This window comes from Bison bison, unplaced genomic scaffold (genome assembly GCF_000754665.1).
Source record: "Bison bison bison isolate TAMUID 2011002044 unplaced genomic scaffold, Bison_UMD1.0 scf7180017863937, whole genome shotgun sequence".
Taxonomy (NCBI): Eukaryota; Metazoa; Chordata; class Mammalia; order Artiodactyla; family Bovidae; genus Bison; species Bison bison.
In genome coordinates this window covers 91,577-117,864 of record NW_011494509.1, presented here as the reverse complement: position 1 = coordinate 117,864, position 26,288 = coordinate 91,577, and the positions used below count along the sequence as shown (strand labels likewise).

The following is a 26,288-nucleotide window of genomic DNA, read 5'->3' as shown; positions in this document are numbered from 1 at the left end:
GAATGGACTGGTTGGATCTCCTTGCAGTGCAAGGGACTCTCAAGAGTCTTCTCCAACACCACAGTTCAAAAGCATCAATTCTTCGGCGCTCAGCCTTCTTCACAGTCCAACTCTCACATCCATACATGACCACAGGAAAAACCATAGCCTTGACTAGACGGGCCTTTGTTGGCAAAGTAATGTCTCTGCTTTTGAATATGCTATCTAGGTTGGTCATAACTTTCCTTCCAAGGAGTAAGCATCTTTTAATTTCATGGCTGCAGTCACCATCTGCAGTGATTTTGGAGCCTCCAAAAATCAAGTCTGACACTGTTTCCACTGTTTCCCCATCTATTTGCCATGAAGTGATGGGACCAGATGCCATGATCTTCATTTTCTGAATGTTGAGCTTTAAGCCAACTTTTTCACTCTCCTCTTTCACTTTCATCAAGAGGCTTTTTAGTTCCTCTTCACTTTCTGCCATAAGGGTGGTGTCATCTGCATATCTGAGATTATTGATATTTCTCCTGGCAATCTTGAGTTCAGCTTGTATGTCCACATTTCTCTGATTTTTGAGTACATCATTTCTGCATAGATCTCTGAGAGCATATCTATACAGTAGGATTGCTTGCAGGAAGTTGTGGTTCATGGGTCTGTAGCATTTCTTCATTCTAGGATTACCCCTTTATTATTGGCTGTTCTCTGGGACAGTCAGAGGTCCCTTTGGCTCCACGATGGTAGCTCCCAGCAGTTTGTTCTTGTTCCTTTTGTCTTTCTGGTGCACTTCAAAAGGCTTGTCCTGCTAGTGGATCAGTCCACTCTTGCACAAAATTTCATCAATATTTGAATATTTAAATTATGTAAACTAAATGTATTCTCCTTTTCACTACATCTATGTATCCAGGATTTGTGTATAAAGTATCATGGACAGGAAAGGTAAACTTCTTAACAAACATGTGCAGTACAAGAACACATTGGTAACTTTGAGATACTAGACATCTTTCTGATTTGTGCTTCGGATTGCTTCAGTTCAGTTCAGTTGCTCAGTCATATCCGACTCTTTGCGACCCCATGAATTGCAGCACGCCAGGCCTCCCTGTCTATCACCAACTCCCAGAGTTTACTCAAACTCATGTTCATCGAGTTGGTGATGCCATCCAGCCATCTCATCCTCTGTCATCCCCTTCTCCTCCTGCCCACAATCCCTCCCAGCATCAGAGTCTTTTCCAATGAGTTAACTCTTCGCATGAGGTGGCCAAAGTGGAGTTTCAGCTTTAGCATCATTCCTTCCAAAGAACACCCAGGACTGATCTCCTTCAGAATGGACTGGTTGGATCTCCTTGCAGTCCAAGGGACTCTCAAGAGTCTTCTCCAACACCACAGTTCAAAAGCATCAATTCTTCGGCACTCAGCTTTCTTCACAGTCCAACTCTCACATCCATACATGACCACAGGAAAAACCATAGCCTTGACTAGACGGACCTTTGTTGGCAAAGTAATGTCTCTGCTTTTGAATATGCTATCTGGGTTGGTCATAACTTTCCTTCCAATGAGTAAGCATCTTTTGGATTGCTTACCCTCCAGTTAGTATAAAGATTCATGGATCTAGGCCAGCATTGTCTGGTGGAACTTTCTTCAGTGATGGAAGTGTCCTGTATCTGCCACCACCAGGGACTACTGGCCACATGTAGCTATTAAATACTTGAAATGGGGATTGTGCAGAAATACAGTTTTTAATTTTATTGAATTTTACTTTATTTAAGTAGCCACATGTGGCTACTGTAGTGGGTAGTGCTGAGCCAGCAATGTGTGTCTTCTTGGGGAGCTATGAGTAGGGTGGACAGATCCTGGCTTTGAAACTTGAACAGCCCAGGGCCAAATTTTGGTTTTTCAGTGCCAGCTGGGTGAGGTTGGGCCATTCACCATATCCATCTGAGTCACAGTTTCTTCAGGGAAGCAGGAATAATAATATGTTACAGATTTACTGTGATGATTCAGTTAGGAAAATATGTTAAAAGTCTTAATACTTGATCAATTTCAGCCGTCTGTTCTGAGTTTCCCCTCTGGCTATTATGTGAGGTTTATTTAATCTGTCTGCTTACGTTTCTGCTCTTCAACTTTTCAGCCAGCCATATTTAATCAGAATGGGGTTGAATTGGAAATCTAGGGTGTGCAAAGAGGTGTGGATGCTATGAGGTTTTCTTTGGAAAGAATCAGGCTTGGTTGTTGGGACAGGAACAGGTTTGGCTATTGAGAACTTGTAGGTACAATAGGGAGGGGGAAGTTGGAGTGGATTATATGTCTATTCCAGGAAGGGTCAGAGGTTTTTTCCTAATTTATTTTTTAAAAACTACCAAACATTTGCTCTTCTTGTCCTGTAATTTATTCTCCTCCCTTATTTTTTAAATTGAAATATAGTTGATGTACAATCCTATATGTGTTTCAGGATTATATAACAATGATTCACAATTTTTAAAGATTGTATTTCATTTAAAGTTATAAAATATTAGCTATATTTCCTGTGCTGTACAATATATCCTTGTAGCTTATTTATTTTAAATGTAGTAGTTTGTACCTCTTATCCCTTATCCCTGTCTTCTCTCTCCCCACTAATAATCACTAGTGTACTCTCTACATCTGCGTTATTTCTATTTGTTATATTCACTAGTTTGCTTTATTTTTTAGATTGCATATGTATGTGATAACCTACAGTATTTGTCTTTCTTGACTTCACGAAGCATAATAAATCCAAGTCCATGTTGTTGCAGATGGCAAAATTTCATTCCGTTTTATGGCTGAGTAATATTCCATTGTAAATACTTATACTATATCTTTTTTATCCATTCATCTGTTGATGGACACATAGACTTCTTATGTATCTTGGCTATTGTAGATAATACTGCTTTGAATATTGGGGTGCATGTATTATTTGAATTAGTGTGCTTATTTTCTTCAGATAAATACCCAGGGATGGGATTCCTAGGTCATATGGGGATTCTATGTTCAGTTTTCTGATGAACTTCCATAATCCATAGTAGCTGTACCAGTTTGCATTCCTACCACCATCCCTTTTTTTCTACATCCTCACCAACATTTCTTATTTGTGGACTTTTTGATGATGGCCATTCTGACAGATGTGAGGTGATATCTCATTGTGGTTTTGATTTGCATTTCTCAGTGATTAGTTGGCCATCTTGATGTGCCTGTTGGCCATCTGTATGTCTTTTTTTGGAAAATGCCCATTCAGATCTTTTGCTCGCTTTTTAATCGGGTTGATTGTTTTTTGTTATTGATTTGTATGAGCTGTTCATATATTTTGATATTAACTCCTTGTCAGTCATATCATTTGCAAGTATTTTCTCCCAATCATTAGGTTGTCTGCTTATTTTGATGATGGTTTTCTTTGTTGTACAAAAGCTTTTAAATTTAATTATGTCCCATTTAAAAAAATTTTTGCTTTTGTTTTCTTTGCCTTAGGAAACAGATGCAAACAGTAATTCTGCAGTTTATGTCAAAGAGTGCTTTGCCTTATGTTTTCTTCTAGGAGTTTTTTTGGTTTCTGATATTATATTTAGGTCTTTAACTCATTTTGAGTTTAGTTTTTGTATCTGGTATGAGGAAATATTCTAATCTCATTCTTTTATATGTAGTTATCCAGTGCTCTTTACGGTACTCTTATTTCCAACCCAGGTTGCCTCCACAAAGGCCTTTAGGATTATCTTTAGGTCTTGGGGATATTCTAGAATTTGAGGCGATAGAAACCCACATACTTACCAACAGCCTTCAAAATCATGTTTCTGTTTTGTTTTGATACTGCTTTATTTTATTTTGTGGTAATAAAAACTGCTCAATTGAGAAAAAGTAAGGCTATTATTTAGTGCTTGCTACAAAAGAGTCCAACACCAGCATTCTGGCAGAAACTCTGAGGCAGGCAGAGAAGAAAGCTTTGTAGTGGAAAAAAGGAAGATTCCAGGTGTGATTGGAAGCTATTGGCCTGGGGAAGCTGGAGGCGGGATTATAGCATTTGATGTGATTAGTTTATTATTGTCGTTGTCACTAGGTCCTGTCCACCTCCTTGTGACCCCCTGGACTGCAGCATGCTAGGCTTCTCTGTCCTTCACTATCTCCTGGAGTTTGCTCAAATTCTTGTCCATTGAGCCAGTGATGCTATCTAACCATCTCATCCCCTGCTGCCCTCTTCTCCTGCTCTCAATCTTTCCCAGCATCAGGGTCTTTTCCAATGAATTGACTCTTTGCATCAGGTGGCCAAAGTCTTGGAGCTTCAGCTTTAGCATCAACAATAAATATTCAGGGTTGATTCCTTCAGGATTGACTGGTTTGATCTCCTTGCAGTCCAAGGGACTCTCAAGAGTCTTCTCCAACACCACAATTTGAAACCATCTATTCCTCAGTGCTCAGCCTTCTAAATGGTCCAACTTTCACATCCATACGTGACTACTGGAAAAAACAGCTTTGACTATACGGACATTTTTTGGCAAAGTGAGGTCTCTGCTTTTTAATATGCTGTCTAGATTTGTCATAGCTTTCCCTCCAAGAAGCAAGTGTCTTTCAATTTCATGGCTACAGTTACCATCTACAGTGATTTTGGAGCCATGAAGTGATGGGACAAGATGCCGTGATCTTAGTTTTTTGAATGTTGAGTTTCAAGCCAGCTTTTTCACTCTCTATTTCAGCCTTATCAAGAGGCTCTTTAGTTCCTCTTCACTTTCTGCCATATAGTGGTATCATCTGCATATCTGAGATTGTTAATATTTCTCTTGGCAATCTTGATTCCAGCTTGTGATTCCTCCAACCTTGCATTTTGCATTATGTATTCTGCATATAAGTTAAATAAGTGAAGTCACTCAGTCGTGTCTGACTCTTTGTGACCCCATGGACTATAGTCTACAGGTTCCTCCATCCATGGGATTTTCCAGGCAAGAGTACTGGAGTGGGTTGCCATTTCCTTTTCCAGGAGATCTTCCCGACCCAGGGACTGAACCTGGGTCTCCCACATGGTAGGCAGACGCTTTACCATCTGAGCCACCAGGGAAGTCTAAGAAGGGTGAAAATATACAGCCTTATTGTACTCCTTTCTCAATTTTCCACCAGTTGTTCCATGTCCAGTTCTAACTATTGCTTCTTGACCTGCATAAGGTTTCTCAGGAGACAGGTAAGGTGGTCTGGTAGTCCTATCTCTTTAAGAATTTTCCAGTTTGTTGTAATCCACACAGTCAAAGGCTTTAGTGTAGTCAATGAAGCAGAAATAGATTTTTTTTTAATTCCCTTGCTTTTTCCGTGATCCAACAAAGGTTTGCAATTTGATCTCTGGCTCCTTTGCCATTTTGAAATCCAGCTTTACATCTGAAAGTTCTCAGTTCACATACTGCTGAAGCCTAGCTTGAAGATTTTGAGCATAATCATGCTAACATGTGAAATCAGCACAATTATATGATAGTTTGAACATTCTTTGGCATTGCCTTTCTTTGTGGTAGGAATGAAAACTGACCTTTTCCAGTCATGTGGCCATTGCTGAGTTTTCCAAATTTGCTGCCATATTCACAAATTTGCAGCATTTTCACATCATCATCTTTAAGGATTTTAAATAGTCTAGCTGGAATTCCATCATCTCCACTAGCTTTGTTCATAGTATGCTTCCTAAGGCCCGCTTGACTTCACACTTCAGGGTGTCCAGTTCTAGGTGAGTGACTGCATCATCGTGGTTATCTGGGTCATTGAGACGTTTCTTGTGTAGTTTCATGTATACATTTCTTGTATAGTTATGTGTATTCTTGCCACCTCTTAATCTCTTCTGTTTGTTAGGTCCTTACCATTTCTGTCCTTTATCAAGGGGGAGAAAATGGCAACTCACTCCAGTATTCTTGCCTGAAGAACCCCATGAGCAGTATAAAAAGGCAAAAACATGATTGGTTAAAAGAGCATATTTGGCTTCCTCTGATTGGTTGGATTTCTGCAATTGGAAGCAGGGATAAATATTAGGGAAGCTCTCAGTTATTAATTCCTGTCCATTTTGGGCTGATTGTTGCAGGAGTTATTATTTGGCTTCCTGAGTCGTTTGCTAGAAATAGTGGTCTGATATCCGACAAGTGTGACTTGTACATAGTATGTTAGTTTCCTGGGCTGGTTACTGTAGCTAATGGATTATTTTTCTGAGATTGTGTAGATTGTGGGTCAGAGTTCTATTTGTATATATATTATATGGCTATTGTCTATTTGTATATTCAATTTCTCCTAGACTTTCTAAGCAAATAATCATGAATGCATGTGGAGATGGTTATTGAAGAATTATTAATATCTGCAGTATAGAAAAATAGGAACACTAAATTTATAAGAATAGGAGTCTAGTTTAATAAATTATACTATTTTAATATAATATTATTTAGTTTCCATTTGGGGATGATGCAGAAGAATATCTCCTGTCATTAAATATTAATAATACTTTAAGATAAGTAGAACAGTTATAGAAGTAAAACAGTTATAAAACAATATCTGCTTTTGGGGACTTCCCTGGTGGTCCAGTTTTTAAGATTCCATGCCTCCACAACACAGGGGACATGGGTTCGATCACTGGACAAAGAACTAAGATCCCATGTGCCTGCAGCATATCCAAAAAAACCCAACACCAAAAACTGTTTTATAGCTTTTCTATTTAGTTTAGTAAATTATACTGTATTAATGTAAGATAACTTCCATTTTTGGATGATGTAGAAATATATATCATTAAATATTTGTAATAATTTAAGAAAAGTAGAATAGTTATAAAACAACATCTAAATTATGACTTTATTTTTGAAAAAAAAAAGTCTAAAAGAAAACTCCAGTGTGATATCTATCATATTGGCTCCTGAATCAGCATGGTGGGGTTAGGAGTAATTTAAGATTTTTTCCCTTTTCTCTAGTTTTAAATTATATGCCATTCACTTGTGCTATTTTTAGACACTGAAATTCCTTTACGTGTGTATTTTTAAAGGGAAAAGGAGAAAAGTAGCCATTGTTGTTGTTTGGTCGCCAAGTCACGTCCAGCTCTTTTGCGACCCCATGGACTGTAGCTTGCCAGACTCCTCTGCCCATGAGATTTCCCAGGCAGGAATACTGGAGTGGGTTGCCATTTCCTTCTCCAAGAGATCTTCCCAACCCAGGGACTGAACCCACATCTCCTGTCTTGGCAGGAGGGTTCTTTACCACCGAGCCATCAGAGAAGCCCCAAAGTAGCCCATAGGTTGGCATATGTTATGTGCCCAATTAAGAGAAGGAGAGACTAAGGTATTAAAAGCAACATGAATGAAGGAGTCCACATACACGTAGTGTTAGCAGATAGAGCTGTCTAAATATGCCTCGCTGCAGTTTTTATGTGACATGATCACTGGCTAAAGCTATTTGTTATGATAGCACTTTTTCACAGATGTGTTTCTTGAAAACTGTGAAAACTTCTATCTTGACAAGCTGTCAAATGAAATGCAAACGTTTTTGTACCAAAGCAATTCTAATCGTTTCACAGATGCACTGGGAATATTTTTCTTCAGGACTCACATGGAAGCCAGCAATGTTTCTCTAATTACTTCAAGTCTAAGGATGAAAACCTTTGTTTTATACATGGTGATGGGATTCAGACCCCAGGGAAGCTAGCATCATTTTAGTTTTTAAGGCAGATCTTGGTGGGCTTTCTGAATGTCACTCCTTGAAATAGCCTGTACGTTCAGACCACACAATCATGTTCTTCTCTCAGGCAGACATTTACGCAGAAGAACATAGCTATTGGCAGCTTTGGTCATAGGAATACAGAAGACATTGTGACCTTGAAAAGGTCAAAATGACCTTGACATTGTGACCTTTGATGTGTGTCTTTAGACATGCGTTTCAGTAGTTGTGGGACACTGGCTTCTCTAGCTGTGGCGTGCAGGCTTAGTTGCTCTGCAACATGTGGTATCTTAGTTCCCTGACCAGAGATCAAACCCACGTCCCCTGAATTGGAAGGTGAAGTCTTAACCATTGGACCACGAGGGAAGTCCTCATTGAAGCTATTTACATTTTTTTATTTATTTTTACTTCAGCTTGGTAACTTACCTCCACTCATTTCCACCTTAATTTCTTACTACTGCTGCTGCTGCTAAGTCGCTTCAGTCGTGTCTGACTCTGTGCGACCCCATAGACGGCAGCCCACCAGGCTCCTCTGTCCATGGGATTTTCCAGGCAAGAGTACTGGAGTGGGGTGCCATTGCCTTCTCCCAATTTCTTACTAAGTATTATGTTAATACATAAAGCAGTGTTTTTCAGATAACTGCTCCCAGGAGAAAAAGGAAGAAATCCTGGAAAGTGAGAAACCCAGTGGACCCATTGCCAAACAAGGAAAACCAGACGTGCAAAGTCAAGACCACACCAGCACCAGCCCTGGGCTCACGGAACCTGCCAAGATCCCAACCCTGTAAGGATAACTTACTCATATAACTTTGTGCTGGTACAGTCTCATTCACTGGCTACTTCTTTTAATGCTTTGTTAAGGATAAAGAGGTGTTTCGCATCATTTTTGAAACCTTTATATGTGTTAAGTTTCCAGGGCAATAGACAAAGGCAAATAATCTACAGGGTGACTTCCCAACAAGACAGTTCTGTGCTACAAGTAATAAGTGGGCCTGAAACATCGGTGCAAGACGAGATGTCCGTGGATGCGATGCATGTCTTCATCGACGAACATGGTAAGTCTTTAGAGCTCTTTACTCATGAGGTGGAGGGGGGAAGCTGGCAGCTTTCTCAAGTCCCATGTGGTCTCTTAGCCTGAGGACAGGTTTACCAGCCATCTGAAAGTAGAAAGGTCCTATGAGACCCTTCCTAAACTAAAATGATGTAAACTCCTCAGCCTCTGGGATCTAATGCCTGATGATCTGAGGTGGATCTGATGTAATATTAACAGAAATAAAGTGCACAACAAATATAATGCCCTTGAATCATCCTGAAACCACCCCCTACCCAGTCCGTGGAAAATTTGTCTTCCATGAAACCGGTCAAGTGAAGAAGCAGTTATCCAGGGATGCATAAAATGCATCGGTATAATACACTGCTGCTGCTGCTGCTAAGTCGCTTCAGTTGTGTCCGACTCTGTGGGACCCCATAGACGGCAGCCCACTAGGCTCCTTTGTCCCTGGGATTCTCCAGGCAAGAATACTGGAGTGGGTTGCCATTTCCTTTTCCAATGCATGACAGTGAAAAGTGAAAGTGAAGTAGCTTAGTTGTGCCCGACTCTACCAGGGTCCTCCGTCCATGGGAATTTCCAGGCAAGAGTACTGGATTGGGGTGCCATTGCCTTCTCTGAGTATAATACACAGATGCTCCCAATTCAAAGCCATGATGGTTTGATGCTGAGATGCTGGGTGGGAGCCCGGTGATGCTACTCTTACTGCTTAGGGTGTGAGCTGGCTCTATAGCTCACTGCAGGACAAAGACTGAATGCTGTTTTTACTTTAAGCCTTTTAGAAGCAGAACTCATTTCCGAATTTCTTTCAGTTAGCAAAATAGGTACTAAGGTCGATCTTTTGTAAAAAGTGAAGTGCATAAAGCAAACTTTTGAAAAGCAGGGAATCCCTGTATTAGACTTTGAAACAGGAAGGCTTCGTGCTGACTGCTCACAGTTAATGTTCTTTGGACAGGCTGTGCACCCTCTGCCTCAGGGCCTTTGCGTATACCACGCCCCTATGCCTGCATTGTGCCATTTATCCTTCAGATCTCTATTCTAAAGAAGATTCTTCAGGAAAACCTTTCCTGGATATCCCAGGCTTAATAAATTTCATCTGTGCTTTTGCTCTCTCAACACCCTATCCCTTTCCTTCTTTGAGACTATTACAGCTTCTAGTTGTTTATTGAGTGCTCAGTTGCTTCGATTGTGTCTGACTCTTTGTGACCCCATGGGCCACAGCGTGCCAGATTCCTTTGTTCATGGATTTTCCAGGCAAGAACACTGGAGTGGTTTGCCATTTCCTACTCCAGGGGATCTTCCCTACCCAGGGATCAAACCCACGTCTCCTGAGTCTCCTGCCTTGCAGGCAGATTCTTTACTGTTGAACCACTGGGGAAGCCCGATGTTTATTGCCTTATAATAATTTGATTACTGACATTCTCCCCATTTTCACAATTGTAAATTTCAGGAATGTAATGTCCAGCACCTAATAAATATTTATTGGATATATGCTGAAATCTGACTTTGATATATCTTTAATGCCTTGTTACAAAAAGATTAAAAGTAATAGAAAAAGAGAGAAAGGAAGGGAGAAAGAAAGAAAAAATCATTAAGTGGCAAGTTCAAGGTTCCTTTGATTAAGAGATATAGATCCTAGGTTTTCTAGGATGAGTCTTGGGTTAAATTTTTTAAAGATTAATTAATACTTGATTAGTCTACTGTCAAGGGCTTCCCAGGTGATGCTAGTGGTTAAGAACCTGCCTGCCAATACAGGAGATGTGGGTTTGATGCCTGGGTTGGGAAGATCCCCTAGAGGAGGGCGTGGCCACCCACTCCAGTATTCTTGCCTGGCAAATCCAGTGGACAGAGGAGCCTGGTGGGCCACGGTCCACAGGGTCCAACATGATTGAAATGACTTCACACCCTTGCACGCACATTCTACTTACAAATAGATCCTGGTTTGGATAATAAATTATGTGTTACCATCTCTCTATAGACCAGTAATTTATAGTTTGAAGTGCTTTTGCATCTGTAGAAATACAAAGAGACTTTTATGTTATAAAGAACAACATTATCACCTTTGTCCAAGCCTCCAGAGGGGCTGTGGTTGTCACTGTCTGTGCTTTGCTTGGTGGGACAGCCTTCGAGTTGAGGTCAGGCACTGTGGAATGCCTTGCAACTACTCCTAACAGACAAGGCTAATGATGCTCCCCTGTCACCTGAAGAAAGTACAGTTAAAACCTCTTCTGGGGAGAAGCCGTTTACATTTACAAAGTGAACTGACGTTCACACCTCAATACCCTGAACCACTTTAGCAGGCTAAATTAATTCCGTCTCGTGCTTTCCCTCATTACCAGGCTGGCACCCCAGTCAGCAGCTATGCCAGCTTATCTGCAAATTCAAAGGTAGGGATGGCCCCATGTGGCCCACTTATCAAAACCATGCATTTAATAAGCCTCTTTTTGTGCATGATACCAGAACAAGACAAACCCCCAGGTACAGCATGCGCAGATCATCCTGACACATGAAGAGAATATACCAAAAAATGCATTGAAAAGAATGTATTAGAAGAAGATTAGAGATGGTGCAAATTAATCCATGAAAAGCAATTAAGTGATAAGTAACTGAGTCATGTGATATCACTTATATGTGGGATCTAAAAAAATGGATACAAGTGAACATACTTAGAAAGCAGAAACAGACTCATAGAGGTAGAAAACAAACTTATGCTTACTAAAGGGGAAAGCAGGGAGGGATATACTAGGGATTTGGAACTAACAGATATACTATTATATATTATATACATATACATATGTATTATATATTACAGTATATTATTATATATTATATATAAAATAAATAAACAAGGACCTACTCTATAGCATTAGGAACTATATTCAGTATCCTGTAATAACCTACAATGGAAAAGACTCTGAAAAAGAATGTAGATGTATATGTATAATGCAATTGCTTTGCTGCACACCTGAAACTAACACAACATTGTGAATCAACTATACTTCAATGAAAAAAAAGTGACTAAGTCCAACTTGTCTAAGCATATTATTATAGTGATGCCTCAGATTTTCCTTCTATGGAGAAATACAAAGAATGGACTTAGATTACCAACAATTATTATTAAAATCATCCAAAATTAGTTCCCTCTAACTTGAAAAAAGTATCCACAGAAATGATCATATACAAGCAGTTGTGTAATGTTCTTTGCTGAACTTTTGCAGGGGAGATTAAATCCTGTTATTTAAAGTCTGGAAATCAGAAAGAAGGCCCTTTCCAGCATCAGCCATCAAATTATGAAGGCTTCTCTCACGCTGGGTAAGTAGGGCTTGTTTTCAGGTTGGGGAGGTGTCGTGTCACTGCCCCCAGCAACTTCCATGCAACTTACTCTGACTGTAAATGAAGTGAGGATCCTGGTGTTAAATGAATGTGTTAATCCATCTGTGGGCATGAAAGCATGTGGGTCTCATGCAAAAGAAAAAGAAAACCAGATATTGTAGAATAATAAAAAATAAATGGAACCACCTTCATAGTGAGAGTGAAGTTGCTCACTCATGTCCGACTTTGCAATCCCATGGACTGTAGCACACCAGGCTCCTCTGTCTGTCCATGGGATTTTCCAGGCAAGAATACTGGAGTGGGTTGCCATTTCCTTCTCCAAGGGGCTCTTCCCAACCCAGGGATCGAACCCGGGTCTCCCGCATTGCAGGCAGATGCTTTTACCATCTGAGCCACCAGGGAAGTCCATTATACCTTCATAGTAGCCACTTCCAAAAATAAATATAGCATGTTGGTATGAATAGAGTGGAATCCTGTGTAAATGATATGGGGAAGGCATTGATGCCGTCTGAGGATGTATTATGAAATCCGTCTCAAGGAATGAACTAGAGAAATGGTTAGTTTTCATCTGTATGGATGAGGCAGACTCTTTTGCTGGTAGATGGTCTAAACATCTTTTCTGTTCTCCTTCTGAGTGTGTTGAGTAACTTTCTTAATCATGTTCATTATGTTGATATGGAATTCACTTGCACGTCCAAAACACATGTGGATTAATACGTGACATTAGGCAAGCTATAAGTCTTCTCAGTTGTGGATTGAGTTCATCCTTCATCCTGGACTTCAAGATTCTTTGAGGATAATCCATAGGGTCATGCCTCAGTGGCTTGCTCTGAGTGAGAGTACATTTTTCATATACATTTCTCTAGAGCTGTATACCTTTTTGAGGATTTATGGAAGACTTTTGTGATGTCACTGAAATGCCTTAGACTTCATGTCTGGAGAGTGTAAAGGGAGTTACAGGAGGTCTACTCCTAGTTTCTAGGGTGCAGTGTTCCTTCCTGAGGTCAAAGTTTCCTTACCAGCTGTGCGTGGGAAGTTCAAGGTGAGCCTCTAGTGTACCTAGAACAAAGTCTGTCCTCGTCCCTGCAGTCTGGCCTTCAGGTGGGATTCTGCCATGTGCCAGCCTTTCAGGGTGTTCTTTTGCCATTCCTACTGCTTCTCACCTGCTCAGGAGTACTGGTGTCAGCCGTCACAGTAGATCTGACGGCTGCTGTGGCTGACCACAGCAGTATTCACGACCACACAACCCCACCTGGGTCCCAGCCCCAAAGCAGCCTGCTCGGGTCCAGAGTGAGTCCTGGGGGGAGATAGGAATAGTCTCCATCACCCACCTGCCTTCCACTGTTCCTTATCTCCCTTGGTACCCACATTTCAATCAAAACAAACAACACAAAATTCTCATTCTTCAGCCAAAAAGCATGCAAAGTGGTGTTTGCCAATGGAGACCCATGAGGAGAGATAGGTCTGCCACCCCATCTTGCCTCCAGCCTCCAGGATATTTTGTGGCAATGATTTGATGAGTTCAGTCATCTAAGGTGGCAGCTTTCTTCAGATGAAATATTTAATTACATGAGAACACAGCTTGAGAAGCTGTCCTGTTACCCTACAATCCTCAGTTGAAAGCTGTAGTGTTTTTAAGCTGTATTTGGAACAAGTACAAGCCTCTTATTTTATCCCCAAGTAGATTTGCAAAGCTTTTTAATTTTTGTTTTCCTGATAAATGGGCTTCACTTTCCCCGAGGAAAATATTTGAACTGCCTTTTGCTGGTAATGGCAGGTAGAATAAGACCACCTATCCAGAGCCTTAAAACACTAAAAATACACAGTGTGCAGATAAGAATTAAAAAGTGTGCCAACAGGGTTTTCAGTAAGCCCCATTCCTTGGACCATACCTCACTGAGAGATACCATTAACTCACCTTCTCCCCTTGATTTCTCTCTCCTCATTAATTTCCCTCCAACTCTTGTTTTCTTTTGTTTCCTCTGTGTGTCTTCCTCAGCTAGAGCTCTTTTCTGTTTAATCACTGCTCCTCCTCCATTTTGAGACCTGTTGAGGCTAAGGATTGCCGTAGAGCATTTACTCTTGGTGAGAGATTTTGGCGAGGGTAGGTTTTGGCCCTGCTGGAGTTTTAGGGGACACCAATTGTGTTTTCCTGTGAAGCCCTGTGGCTTAGCAGTGTCTCAAAATGTCAGTCCTTTCCTAGATCTGCCTTCCCATGTACATGAACAGTTAGACCCTTTCTGTTACCCATGAGAGAAATCCAAGTCCAGCAGCCTTCACCAAAATGCAAATTTAGGGGCCATGTAATGGAGCTGTCTTGGGTAGATGGCTTCAAGTGTGTGGTTTCTGCTTCTCCCATCACCTTCCTGTTGCTCTTTTTGACATCACTCTCAAACGCCTCACCCTGACAGTCAAAAGATGGCTGCAGGGTCTTCCCTGCTGGCCCTGTGGTTGAGACTCTGTGTTTTCAGCACAGTGGGTACAAGTTCAATCCCTGGTTGGGGAACTAGGGTCCCACATGCCTTGTGACTGAGAGTAAATAAAATGCTCTGATACTACAAGAAAAGGTGCTTCAGTAGCCCCACATCTTATGTCTTCTCTCATTCAAGTCCACTGGAGATAACATATTTCTTCCCCATAAACTGTGACTCCTTCATTCTCACTGGGCCGTGGACCCTGAGCCCAGCCACCAAGGCAGGTACTTGGCTTGGGTCTAAGTACATGCACAGAGCTGGAATGCCAGGTTCCCTTTGAGAACATACGGGAGTTCTCTTCAGAGGGAAAACTGGAGCAGGGTGGGTGGACATGTGCTTAGTTGCTCAATTGTGTTGGACTCTGCGACTCCATAGACGTAGCCCACCAGGCTCCTCTGTCCATGGGATTTACCAGGGAGGATACTGGAGTGGGTTGCCATTTCCTACTCTCCAGGGCGTCTTCCAGACCCGGGGGTTGAACGTGCATCTCTTGAGTCTCCTGGATTGGCAGGTGGGTTCTTTACCACTAGTACGAGTGCCGCCTGGGAAGCCCCACGGTGCATGGATGCTGGGCAGCAGAAATGGACAAATGATCCCTGAGGACTCTCCTTCTGGTAAAATGCAAGTAAATTAATGACTGTCCTTCTTTAAAGAGAGTGATGATCGAGTTTATAAAAGCAACCTTCTTTTAAAGAAACGTTCCTCGTTGTCTCTTACATTTTTTGTATGTGAACATTCTGATGGACAAGGTCTTGGTCCCCCAGCCCTACATGCGATGTTCTTTTTTCTATTTTTAAAGATTTTTTTTTAATGTGGACCATTTAAAAGTCTTTATTGAATTTGTTACAACATTTCTTCTGTTTTATGCTTTGGTTTTGTGGCCGCAAAGCGTGTGGGGTCTTAGCTCCTTGACCAGGGATCGAACTCTCACCTCCTGCATTGGAAGGTGACGTCTGAACCACTGGACCACAAGGGAAATTCTCCTACATGCTAAGTTCTAAGTCTTTGATTATCTGCTTTTTCCTAAGGTAGTTTGACAGGGCATCAGTCTTAAGAGTTCTAAGAAAGAATGGCCCACAGTCATGCACATCATCTCTTTCTTGTGCTTAAAGATAAAATAATATACATGTCTGCTATTATATGTATGTGTGCTTGGCTGCCCAGTCATGTCTGACTCTTTGTGGCCCCTTGGACTGTAGCCTGCCAGGCTCTTCTGTCCACGGGACTTCCCAGGTAAGAATACTGGAGTGGATGCCATTTTATTATTTGAGAATATACATGTCCTCTGTACTGTCTACTCTTTGAGATAAGTTGGTCCTTTCGAAGGGACTTTGTTCTGGAATGTTATGGCCATTCAGTGGCCCATTTGGGCACAGGAGGTGTGTGGTGCTTCTTGTTTGATGCTTGAGCACAAAACTCTGGTCACTTCACTTAGCAAAATTATAGCATTGAAGGTGTTCCTGGGGTGATGCTGGAAAAGCACTCATGGGACTGCCATTTGTTTAATTCATGCTCAGAAAAAATGGCTCAGTCCTATGTAGAGTCAGATGATCTTCTGGATTTCAGCTGCTGTCTGACAGCCTTAGGGTGACTATTTCAACAGTCTCACACTCCTCCCCAGGCTAAGAGATGTTAAAAGCTGTGCCACCCACATGTGGGAGGCTAATTTCTTTGGATTTGTAATCAGACTTGGCTTTTGTGGATGCGTGTGGTGTAGTGATGGCTTGGGTATTTTTGAACTGCTTGTATGAATGAAAAATTGTGGTAAGATAGGATGAGATCAGGGCTTCCTGGGTGGCTCAGGCTATAAAGAATCTGCCTACAATGAGGGAGACCTGGGTTCGATCTCTGGGTTGGGAAGATCACCTGGAGAAGGGAATGACCAACCCACTCCAGTATTCTTGCCTGGAGAATTCCATGGACAGAGGAGCCTGGTGGGTTACAGTCCATGGGGTTGCAGAGAGTCAGACACACTGACTGACTAACACTTTCACTATCTTTAGGATGAAAGCAAACAGGCTGGTTTAATTTGTTGTTGTTTTCAAAAAGAATTTATGTATTTATTTAGTTGCACTAGGTCTTATTTGGAGAAGGCAATGGCACCCCACTCCAGTACTCTTGCCTGGAAAATCCCATGGACGGAAGAGCCTGGTAGGCTGCAGTCCATGGGGTCACGAAGGGTCAGACACGACTGAGCGACTTCACTTTCACTTTTCACTTTCATGCATTGGGTAAGGAAATGGCAACCCACTCCAGCTTCTTGCCTGGAGAATCCCAAGGTTGGAGGAGCCTGGTGGGCTGCCATCTACGAGGTCGCACGGAGTCAGACATGACTGAAGCGACTTAGCAGCAGCAGCAGCAGGTCTTATTTGCTGCACATGGGATCTTTAGTTTTGGCATTGGGATCTAGTTCCCTGACTAGGTTTGAACCTGGGCTTTCTGCACTGGGAGAGCAGAGTCTTAGCCACTGGACCACCACGGAAATTCCAAGCTGGTTTAGTTTGAGTGTGTTAATTTTTGCATTGACCACATCCAATTTACCTTGATTCATGGACCTAACATTCCAGGTTCCTATGCAATATCGTTCTTTATAGCATCAGACTTTACTTTCACCATGAGACACATCCACAACTGGGCATCATTTCCACTTTGACCCAGCTGCTTTATTCTTTCTGGAGCTATCTCTCCGCTCTTCCCCAGTAGCATATTGGACACTTACTGACCTGGGCGCCTTATGTTCTGGTGTCCTGTGCGTGCTGCAGTCCATGGGGTCGCAAAGAGTTGAACATGACTTAGCAACTGAACAACAACAATCCTTTCATTAACATACCTGTGTGTGTGTCTGTATATATGGAGAGTGTCATTCCTTTCTTTAATGCTAGAGGTAAAGACATCAGAGCAGCACCTAGCTGGTCAAGTGCAGTGACAGCGGTTGGAGGGCCAAGTCACTCACACTTTACACTGTATTCCAGTGGGCCTCGAGTCTTTCCGTGGGAAGCAGCGTCCTGGCAGTTCCCGGCCCTGGAGGAAGTGTTTTCCTGTCATAGTTGTGGTGGCAGCAGCCATCGCTTGTCAATGATGTATTCTGCACTAAGCACTGTGCTAAGTATTAAATTATCCCCTTTCATCCGTGTGACAAAGTAGAGGTAGGTGATATTAGCTCCATTAGATAGAAAAGGAAACTGAGACTGACGAAGAAACAAGCCCAACCTCAGTAGCTACTAAGTGGCCGGGGGACTCTTAAATCCCTCCCCCAGCACCCTTCTGCAGGCAGGGGCTGCAGCCCCAATTCCTGGGTGCCAGGCAGGGGGGCAAATGGATGAAGTGGACCCAGAATCAAACGCGAGCGGCACTGGGTGCTGAGTCCACTGGAGGGCACTGGTCCTGTGGCACCAGTGGTAAGGACTCCACCTGCCAAGGCAGGAGACACAAGAGATGTGGGTTTGATCCCTGAGTTGGGAAGATCCCCTGGAGGAGGAAATGGCAACCCGTCCCATATTCTTGCCTGGAAAATCCCATGGATGGAGGAGCCTGGTGGACTGCAGTCCATGGGGTTGCAAAGAGTCAGACACGACTGAGCACATGCACTTGCTAGAGGGCTATTTAGGGTGCTCATGGCAGCTTGGGAAGCCTGGGTGGCCAGATTTTCCAATTTATTCCCAAGAGGAGCTAGAAATTCCCATTTATCTATAAAAATCCATTTTTTAAAAAGATTTTTTTTTGATGTGGACCATTAAAAAAAAATCTTTACTGAATTTGTTATAATATTCAATAATGTATTCTTTTATTTTTTATGTTTCTGATTTTTTGTCTGAGAGGCCTGTGGGATCTTAGCCATTGACCAGGAATTGAACCCACACCCCCTGCATTGGAAGGTGAAGTTTTAAGCACTGGATCACCAGGGACGTCCCTCTATTTTGTCTAATGTTATTGATTTTAATATTTTTTTTGAATTGCCACAGGCCACAGATAACATATATGGTTGGCTGAGGCCTGTGAGTGCTCTGAGACCTGGGTGAGGCAGTCCTCTTGCTAACACGTGTGATATTGGGGTGATCTTACACAGACCCCCACCTCCTCCAGGCACCCTTCACAGCCCATGCTTCACTGCTTCACGCCTGGAGGCCCATGGCGCTGGCCTCCAACCCTTCCTCTTCCAGGCCTCTGCCTGTTTTTGCCTGGAATGCTACCTTCTGGAGTTCTCTTCTTCCCAAGCACAGATTACTATCTGCCTCTTATATCCATCTTTCCTGTGTCAGTCCTTCCATGACAATTACTCCATCCCTCCATGCTGCTGTTAGAGGAGCTTGCCACACTCTCCCTGGTGCCCGAGACACCTAGCTCTTCTAGACTGTTCTTGTTTAAGGATAAGTCACCTTGGCTAGGGTGCCTCTGGGGTTCTCTGGTGGCTCAGTGGTAAAGAATCCGTCTGCTAAATGCAGGAAGCACGGGTTCAGTTTCTGGGTCAGAAAGATCCCCTGGAGAAGGAACTGGCTACCCACTCCAGTATTCTCGCCCAGAGAATCCCACGGACAAAGGAGCCTGGTGGGCTACAGTTCATGAGTTGCAGAGAGTTGGGCACAATTTAGTGACTAAACAACAAATAAAAATACAAGGGTGCCTCCGTAGCCCTCACTTAGCCCTCTGTAGGTGGATGCTCAGTAGTGAACTGAATCAAATTAATCATTGGAAATGACAAGGTAGCCCAATTAGAGTTCTGGATAGCAGACACCAACTGGTCATTTAGGGATAGCAGATAAGAGGTAGAGCAGGACGGGGAGAGGTGGGCTGTGAAATCCCACGGAGGATGTCATGTTTGGTTCTGCTTGCAGCAGGAGAAATTAGACCTCTCTGCAGAGAAACAACCCAGTGAAAGTGGATTATTCAAACAGCATCCACAGATCACTCCCTCACCCGATTGTTGGAGGGGAAGAGCCAGAAGCAATAGGAGTTTGTCTGGTCAACGTATTTTTTAAAATTTAACTTTTATTGACGTATAGTTGCTTTACTGCTTTGTGTTAGTTTTTGCTGTACAGCAAGGTGAATCAGCTATACATATTCATATATCCCCCTTTTTTTGGATTCTCTTCCCATGTAGGTCATCACAGAGCACTGAGTACAGTTCCCTGTGCTATGCTGTGTGTGTGTGTGTGTGTGTGTTAGTCGCTCAGTTGTGTTTGAGACCCCATGGATGGTAGCCCACCAGGCTCCTCTGTCCATGGGATTCTCCAGACAAGAATACTGGAGTGGGCTGTCATGCACTCCTCCAGGGGATCTTCTTGACTCAGGGATCAAACCCACTATATAGTAGGTCCTTGTTAACTAACTTATACATAATAGTATATATATATGAGGGCTTCCCTGGCAGCTCAGTGGTAAAAAATCCACCTGCAGTGCAGGAGCCATAGGAAATGCGGGTTCGATCCCTGGATCAGGAAGATCCCCTGTAGGAGGGCACATAGCCCACTCCGGTATTCTTGCCTGGAGAATTCCATGGACAGAGAAGCCTGCTGGGTTACAGTCCATGGAGTTGCAAAGAGTTGGACACAACTAAAGAGACTCAGACTTTATTTTTTTGGGCTCCAAAATCACTGCAGATGGTGACTGCAGCCATGAGATTAAAAGACACTTACTCCTTGGAAGGAAAGTTATGACCAACCTAGATAGCATATTCAAAAGCAGAGACATTACTTTGCCAACAAAGGTCTGTCTAGTCAAGGCTATGGTTTTTCCTGTGGTCATGTATGGATGTGAGAGTTGGACTGCGAAGAAGGCTGAGCACTGAAGAATTGATGCTTTTGAACTGTGGTGTTGGAGAAGACTCTTGAGAGTCCCTTGGACTGCAAGGAGATCCAACCAGTCCATTCTGAAGGAGATCAGCCCTGGGATTTCTTTGGAAGGAATGATGCTGAAGCTGAAACTCTAATACTTTGGCCACCTCATGCGAAGAGTTGACTCATTGGAAAAGACTCTGATGCTGGGAGGGATTGGGAGCGGGAGGAGAAGGGAACGACAGAGGATGAGATGGCTGGATGGCATCACTGACTCGATGGACGTGAGTCTGAGTGAACTTCGGGAGTTGGTGATGGACAGGGAGGCCTGGCGTGCTGCGATTCATGGGGTCGCAAAGAGTTGGGCATGGCTGAGCGACTGAACTGAACTGAACTGAACTGAGAGACTTAGCAGCACACACGTGGTGTATATACGTAATACAGAATGTTATCTTCTCCTTTCATAAGTAGCAAAATGGAGGGGAAAAAACGTGCAAAATGCCTCTTTTTAACCCTTCTCTGTAAAAATTGAGATTGAGTCTCAAATTTGATTTTCTAGCATTATATTCCATTCAATGGAAATGATTTTTTTTGTCCATATGAGAGATGACTGTGATGGAAAGCTGACATTTCCTGAAGGAAAGCCACACTTCCCTGACATCAGAGGGGTTGTGTCTGCAGCTTGAACTTTCATCTTGGACTGACTCAGATTCCCATTCCTGCACAAAGAGTAACTTTGGGTTTGACAATGAGCAGCTTCCTTGATCATTTTAAGCATCAGCTTTCTAATCCATAAATGGAAATAATACTAGGAATGAATTCAGTGGGTGGCTTCAAAAGCTAAATATCATAGCTGAAGCTCCAATACTTTGGCCACCTGATGTGAACAGCTGACTCATTGGAAAAGACCCTGATGCAGGGACAGATTGAGGGCAGGAGGAGAAGGGGATGACAGATGACATGATAGTTGGATGACATCACCAATTCAAAGCACATATGTCTGAGCGAACTCAAACATAGTGAAGATAGTGGAGATGGTGAAGGGTATGCCTGGTGTGCTGGCAGTCCACGGGCTCACGAAGAGTCAGGCACAGCTGAACAGCAACCATATGTAGTGCTTAGTACAGTACCTCTCATAGGGGATGCTGGGCCATGTAAGCTGTCGTTAAATGGTCTCCAAACAGAAGCAGTAGGGCGGTGGTTTTACCATGACTACACAGCAATAGAGCCAGACTTTACGCTGAGGAAAGTCTTTCCTCTCGCACTTTTATGAGTCACTTTATGAGATTTTTAAGGCGGTTAAGTACCTTGTAGTCTATCAACCTGTTGTGTCCCAGCTTTTTGGCCTCTTTGGCAGTTTTAGAGAAGGTACTTTACTATTTTATGCCTGGCTTATAATGCCATTACATTTAGAGTTCTCCTATCAGAGTAAACATAAAGTTTGATTTTGAACTTGGAAGGATTCCGAGTTGGGGCTGTTTCTAAGCCCTTCAGCCATGGAAGATATTAGAAAAGCAGTGTTTTCCCTTTAAGGCGACTTCAGTGGCTGGGATCGCCTCCAACTAGGCCATTAAACCCCTGATTCTCATTATTGGCCAGAAAGCCATTCCTCTTCACCATTGTTAAGCCTAGTTGCCATGTGACAGTTTTATATCCCTGACTCCCAAGTATGAATAGGGAATTGTTTGCTGTGTAACTTCTGTGTCTCTCTGGGGATTCCTGGAGGAAACCAGGGGAGGAAACAAATTTCCCTCCTTGGTCCCTCCGTCATTGTGGGAACCAATACATTTCTCATTAACTGCCAGAGAAATATAAACGGTATTTTTTGGTTGTACAATAACTGTCCAGAAAGCCAGTACCTTTGGTAACATTATCTCATGTAGTCCTGCTTGCCTCAGAAACTAGAAGAAGGGACAATGGCTTGAACAGCAGAATTCAGAATTGCTATGTAAAAAAAAAATTTCAGAGGATAAATTTATTACGCAGGACACAAGACTCATTCAGCTCAGACCGTCCTATGAGCTCATCTGCCTAGAAAATCGAAGTTGAAATAGTCTCTCTGCCTAGGAAGTTGAAGGTGAAGCTGCATAAAAGTTGAAGTGTGTTTTGTGTCCAAAGGGTTCACTGCAAAGCGGACTTTTATTATTTCCTCTGTATGTCTTGCAATGAAAACTTGATAGTTTCTGTTCTTTGTTCAGCAAAGATTTACCTTTCTTTCATCTGTGAATTCTTGCAAGCAACATAGAACAGCTTTCTTCTGTAAATGATGTACAACCATGCTTTAGTATTATAAAACCTTTTCTAGTGTCAAAAGCAATCTCATGTAAATGCATACAAAATGTTTAAAAGTGTTCACAAAATGCCTATCATCTGCTCCCCAGTGAAATCTTATGGAAAGACATAGTGTTTACATTCATTTTGAGAATCTATTACTCATAAAGTAGCCTTGGTCTACTGAATGGTAAACTCATCTGGAGCAAATCAGTTTATAGGATCTTTATCAGGGATTTTTGTATCTCAACTTGTTTCTATTAAAAAAAACATAGAGTAGATTACATTAGTAATCATCTATTTATATTTATCTGGATTCACTTGTTTTGAGCTTCTGTTTATTTATGAATCATTGTACTACATATTTGGAGAAGGAAATGGCAACCCACTCCAGTATTCTTGCCTGGAGAATCCCATGGACAGAGAAGCCCGGAGGGCTGCAGTCCATGGGGTCGCAAAGACTCGAATATGACTGAGCGACTCACATGTATGCAATAGTGCATATTGAAACAGATATTGTTATGCTTATACATTAGGCTTGCTTTTGAAAGCTACTCTAAACCTCTAAACCCATTAGGTACTACATTCCAAAGACGGATTGAAGTGCACTTAATCTTTATTGTCTTCTCAGAGTTCTTACTTTTTTGTTGAACATTATTATTATTAACCTCTCTGACCCTGGTCTCAGTAAAGCCTCCCTTACTTACTAGGATCAACTCTCAGGAAAACCTTTCAAAGCCATCGTGCTTAAGTACCTGGATCCCAAAGAAGGTAAGCAGGCAGAAAGTTGTAAAAAAAAACAAAACAAGACACCTCTTTAGGATTCTCTTCTTTACATTAGTCAGAAGTAGTGATCCCTGGTTTGCAATGTGGGGCAAATTAGTCAATTAGGTGGGCAAAATGTAAAATGTTGTAAATTCTCTCAATATTAGATATGCCTAGTTTTGTGTTCCCCTCAGGAATGAGTTGAAAATGTTAACTCCAGTGATAGATATTCAAGATACGAACATAGCTGCTTCACTCTGTTGATCTGCATGAGAGTTATGTGTTACTGAGTTACTTTGAAAACTGCTGGCGTGGGGGTTCTTGGTGCCTTTGATCACATTTGTTCAGTTGCTAAGTCATGCCCAACTCTTTGCAACCCCATGGACTGCAGCGCTCCAGGCTTCCCTGTCCTTCCCCTTCTCCCAGAGTTTGCTCAAACGTATGTCCATTGAGTGGGTGATGCCATTCAACCATCTCATCCTTTGTCGGCCCTCTCTCCTGCCTTCAATCTTTCCCAGCATCAGGGTCTTTTCCAAGGTCAAATAGAGGTGGAAATATCTGGAAAAAGCAGATGACCTTCCAGGGGTTTGCCTCTGCAAAGTTCCCGCTATTCCACAATTCCTGTGTCCTCTCTCTCTCTCTTGTTTTTCTGTTGTTAATATCAGATCCTTTCACTGTAGTCCTTATTTTGTTTTCTTAGACACACTGCTGCTGCTGCTGCTGCTGCTAAGTCGCTTCAGTTATGTCCGACTCTGTGCGACCCCATTGACGGCAGCCCACCAGGCTCCCCCATCCCTGGGATTCTCTGGGCAAGAACACTGGAGTGGGTTGCCATTTCCTTCTCCAATGCATGAAAGTGAAAAATGAAAGTGAAGTTGCTCAGTCGTGTCCGACTCTTAGCAACCCCACGGACTGCAGCCTACCACTAGATAGATGAAAATTTCATGCAGGTGCAGAGTCCTAACAATGAAGGGTTTGTGAGGTTGACCCTAGAAAGACTTCTGTTTTCCCAGGCACTTTCTCTGAACCCTGGGGAAGAGGCCATGTGACTCAGTGGGTCTGTCTCCATGATCACAGCCCTGGCTACCACACGGTGGCAGTCTCATCCCATGCTGGAGGCCTTGACCGGCTCCCAGGCTGGTGCTCTTCTTCTCAAATGCAAAGACGAATTTTGCTGTCATATAAAAGAAGAGTTGTTTGCAGGCTTTAAAGCAAGAATCCCTGTTCAAATTCTAAATAACAGGTTAGAGTTTCCAAAACAGTGCTTCTTTATTTAAAGATCCCACGTCTTGCACATGTGACTGTGGCTTTCATCTCCAGGCTGCCCCTCTGGGTGACTTGTTCCCATGGCCCCCAAGTAAGCCCATGAAACAAGGAAGGACTGGCAGAAAAAGAGAGGCCCTCTCCCTCAGAGTGGTAGCCTGTAAGTTTCGAGATGTGAGGAAGATGAAGAATTTCAAGGACTTCTTTCTACATCAGTGGGAAAATGTGTTTCAGTTATTTGTTGCTTACAGAAGCTGGGGTGAGTGAAAACCTGGACAGTGCAATATAGTACAATGTGGTCACTGTGAGTTTGAAACCCAACTCTGTCGATAAGAAAATGCACCACTCTGGCCCCTGGTTCATCTTTATTTCCCCCTGTGGCTTCTCTTTTTGTACTTTCCATTAATCACTATTTCCGCTGTTGGTGTAAGCTTGATCTAGTTTAAATTTGTATATCTATGCCATGGGGCTTCCTCGGTGGCTCAGTGGTAAAGAATCAGCCTACCAATGCAGGAGACACAGGAGATGTGGGTTCGATCCCTGGGTGGGTCAGCACGATCCCTTGGAGGAGGAAGTGGCAACCCACTCTGATACTCTTGCCTGGAGAATCCCTTGGACAGAGGAACTTGGAGGGCCAAAGTCCATGGAATTGCAAGAGAGTTGAACACGACTTAGTGACTAAATAACAACAACAACAAACATCTGTGTTATAGCTCTGACCCAAACTAGTTGACCAAAGATTAACCAGAGAGCAGGAAAATCAAGACCAGATGTGCAAATACAGCTCTATTGTAGTTCAGAGTGTAATTACTACAGGGTTGGAATATTTCCATTTCCATTGCTATTGTAGAGGCGGAAATATCTCCTGAAGCTTAGCATCTTAACATTATATTTATTAATATGGGGGAAGTCTCTAGCCTTAAGTTAGTGAAACAGAGACTTCTTTGGAGATTTTTAAAAAATTGAAGTATAGTTGATTTACAATGGTGTGTTAGTTTTAGGTGTACAGCAAAGTGATTCAGTTATTATATATATATATTTTTTTCCAGATTCTTTTCCCATATAGGTTATTATAAAATATTGAGTAGATTTCCCTGTGCTATACAGTAGGTCCTTGTTGATTATTTATTTTATGTATATAGTATTACTCCCAAACTGCTAATTTATCCCTTCCCCCCGACAGAAACTTTTTAGATGATTCTAAATCTAAACAGCCCATAGCTAAGATCAGGAGAAGAGACAGCAGATAGTCTGAGAAGAGATGCAAGAAAAAGAAGGTTGGATGGGAATTCTTGGAGGGTTGGTAGGAAAAGTCCTGTCCACTGAGTGATTTTTGTGACATCATAGCCTCATTGGTTCTTGAGTGGAAAAGCTGATGCCCATGGTTCACTTCAACTTCTGGACCCCAGAAAAGTATGCCAAATGAAGAAGATACATCTTTTCACCCCTGGAAACAGCGTTACACATCTCCTAGTAAAATAGGAAACCTTTATTTACATAACAAGGTGGGTTTTCTGGTGAGGACATACCAGTCATAAAGCTTAGAAAAGAATCTCTCTTTATATCATCATGATTCGCCTAGGATACTAAACTTCTGTAAAAGAGGGTAATTAAGAGGAGCTTGATATGCTGTTTGAATCTGTCTTTACGCAAAGAAAAAGATTAAGAGGGAGTTGAGGGCAAGGCACTCTTCCCTCATTCCTGCTCATAAAGACAACTAGAATT

General features: G+C 42.4%; 1 protein-coding gene across 1 annotated transcript in view; it reads left to right on the top strand.

The window, feature by feature from the left end:
- Nucleotides 1–26,288, top strand: part of LOC104984187 (pecanex-like protein 2) — a gene marked incomplete at its 3' end in the record, with an annotated part of 136,663 nt that overhangs the window by 34,853 nt on the left and 75,522 nt on the right. The window contains exons 8-10 of the mRNA XM_010833832.1: nt 8,275–8,422; nt 8,548–8,693; nt 11,905–11,998. Of these exons, the coding sequence (XP_010832134.1) occupies nt 8,275–8,422; nt 8,548–8,693; nt 11,905–11,998 (388 nt within the window). The remainder of the gene's footprint in view (nt 1–8,274; nt 8,423–8,547; nt 8,694–11,904; nt 11,999–26,288) is intronic.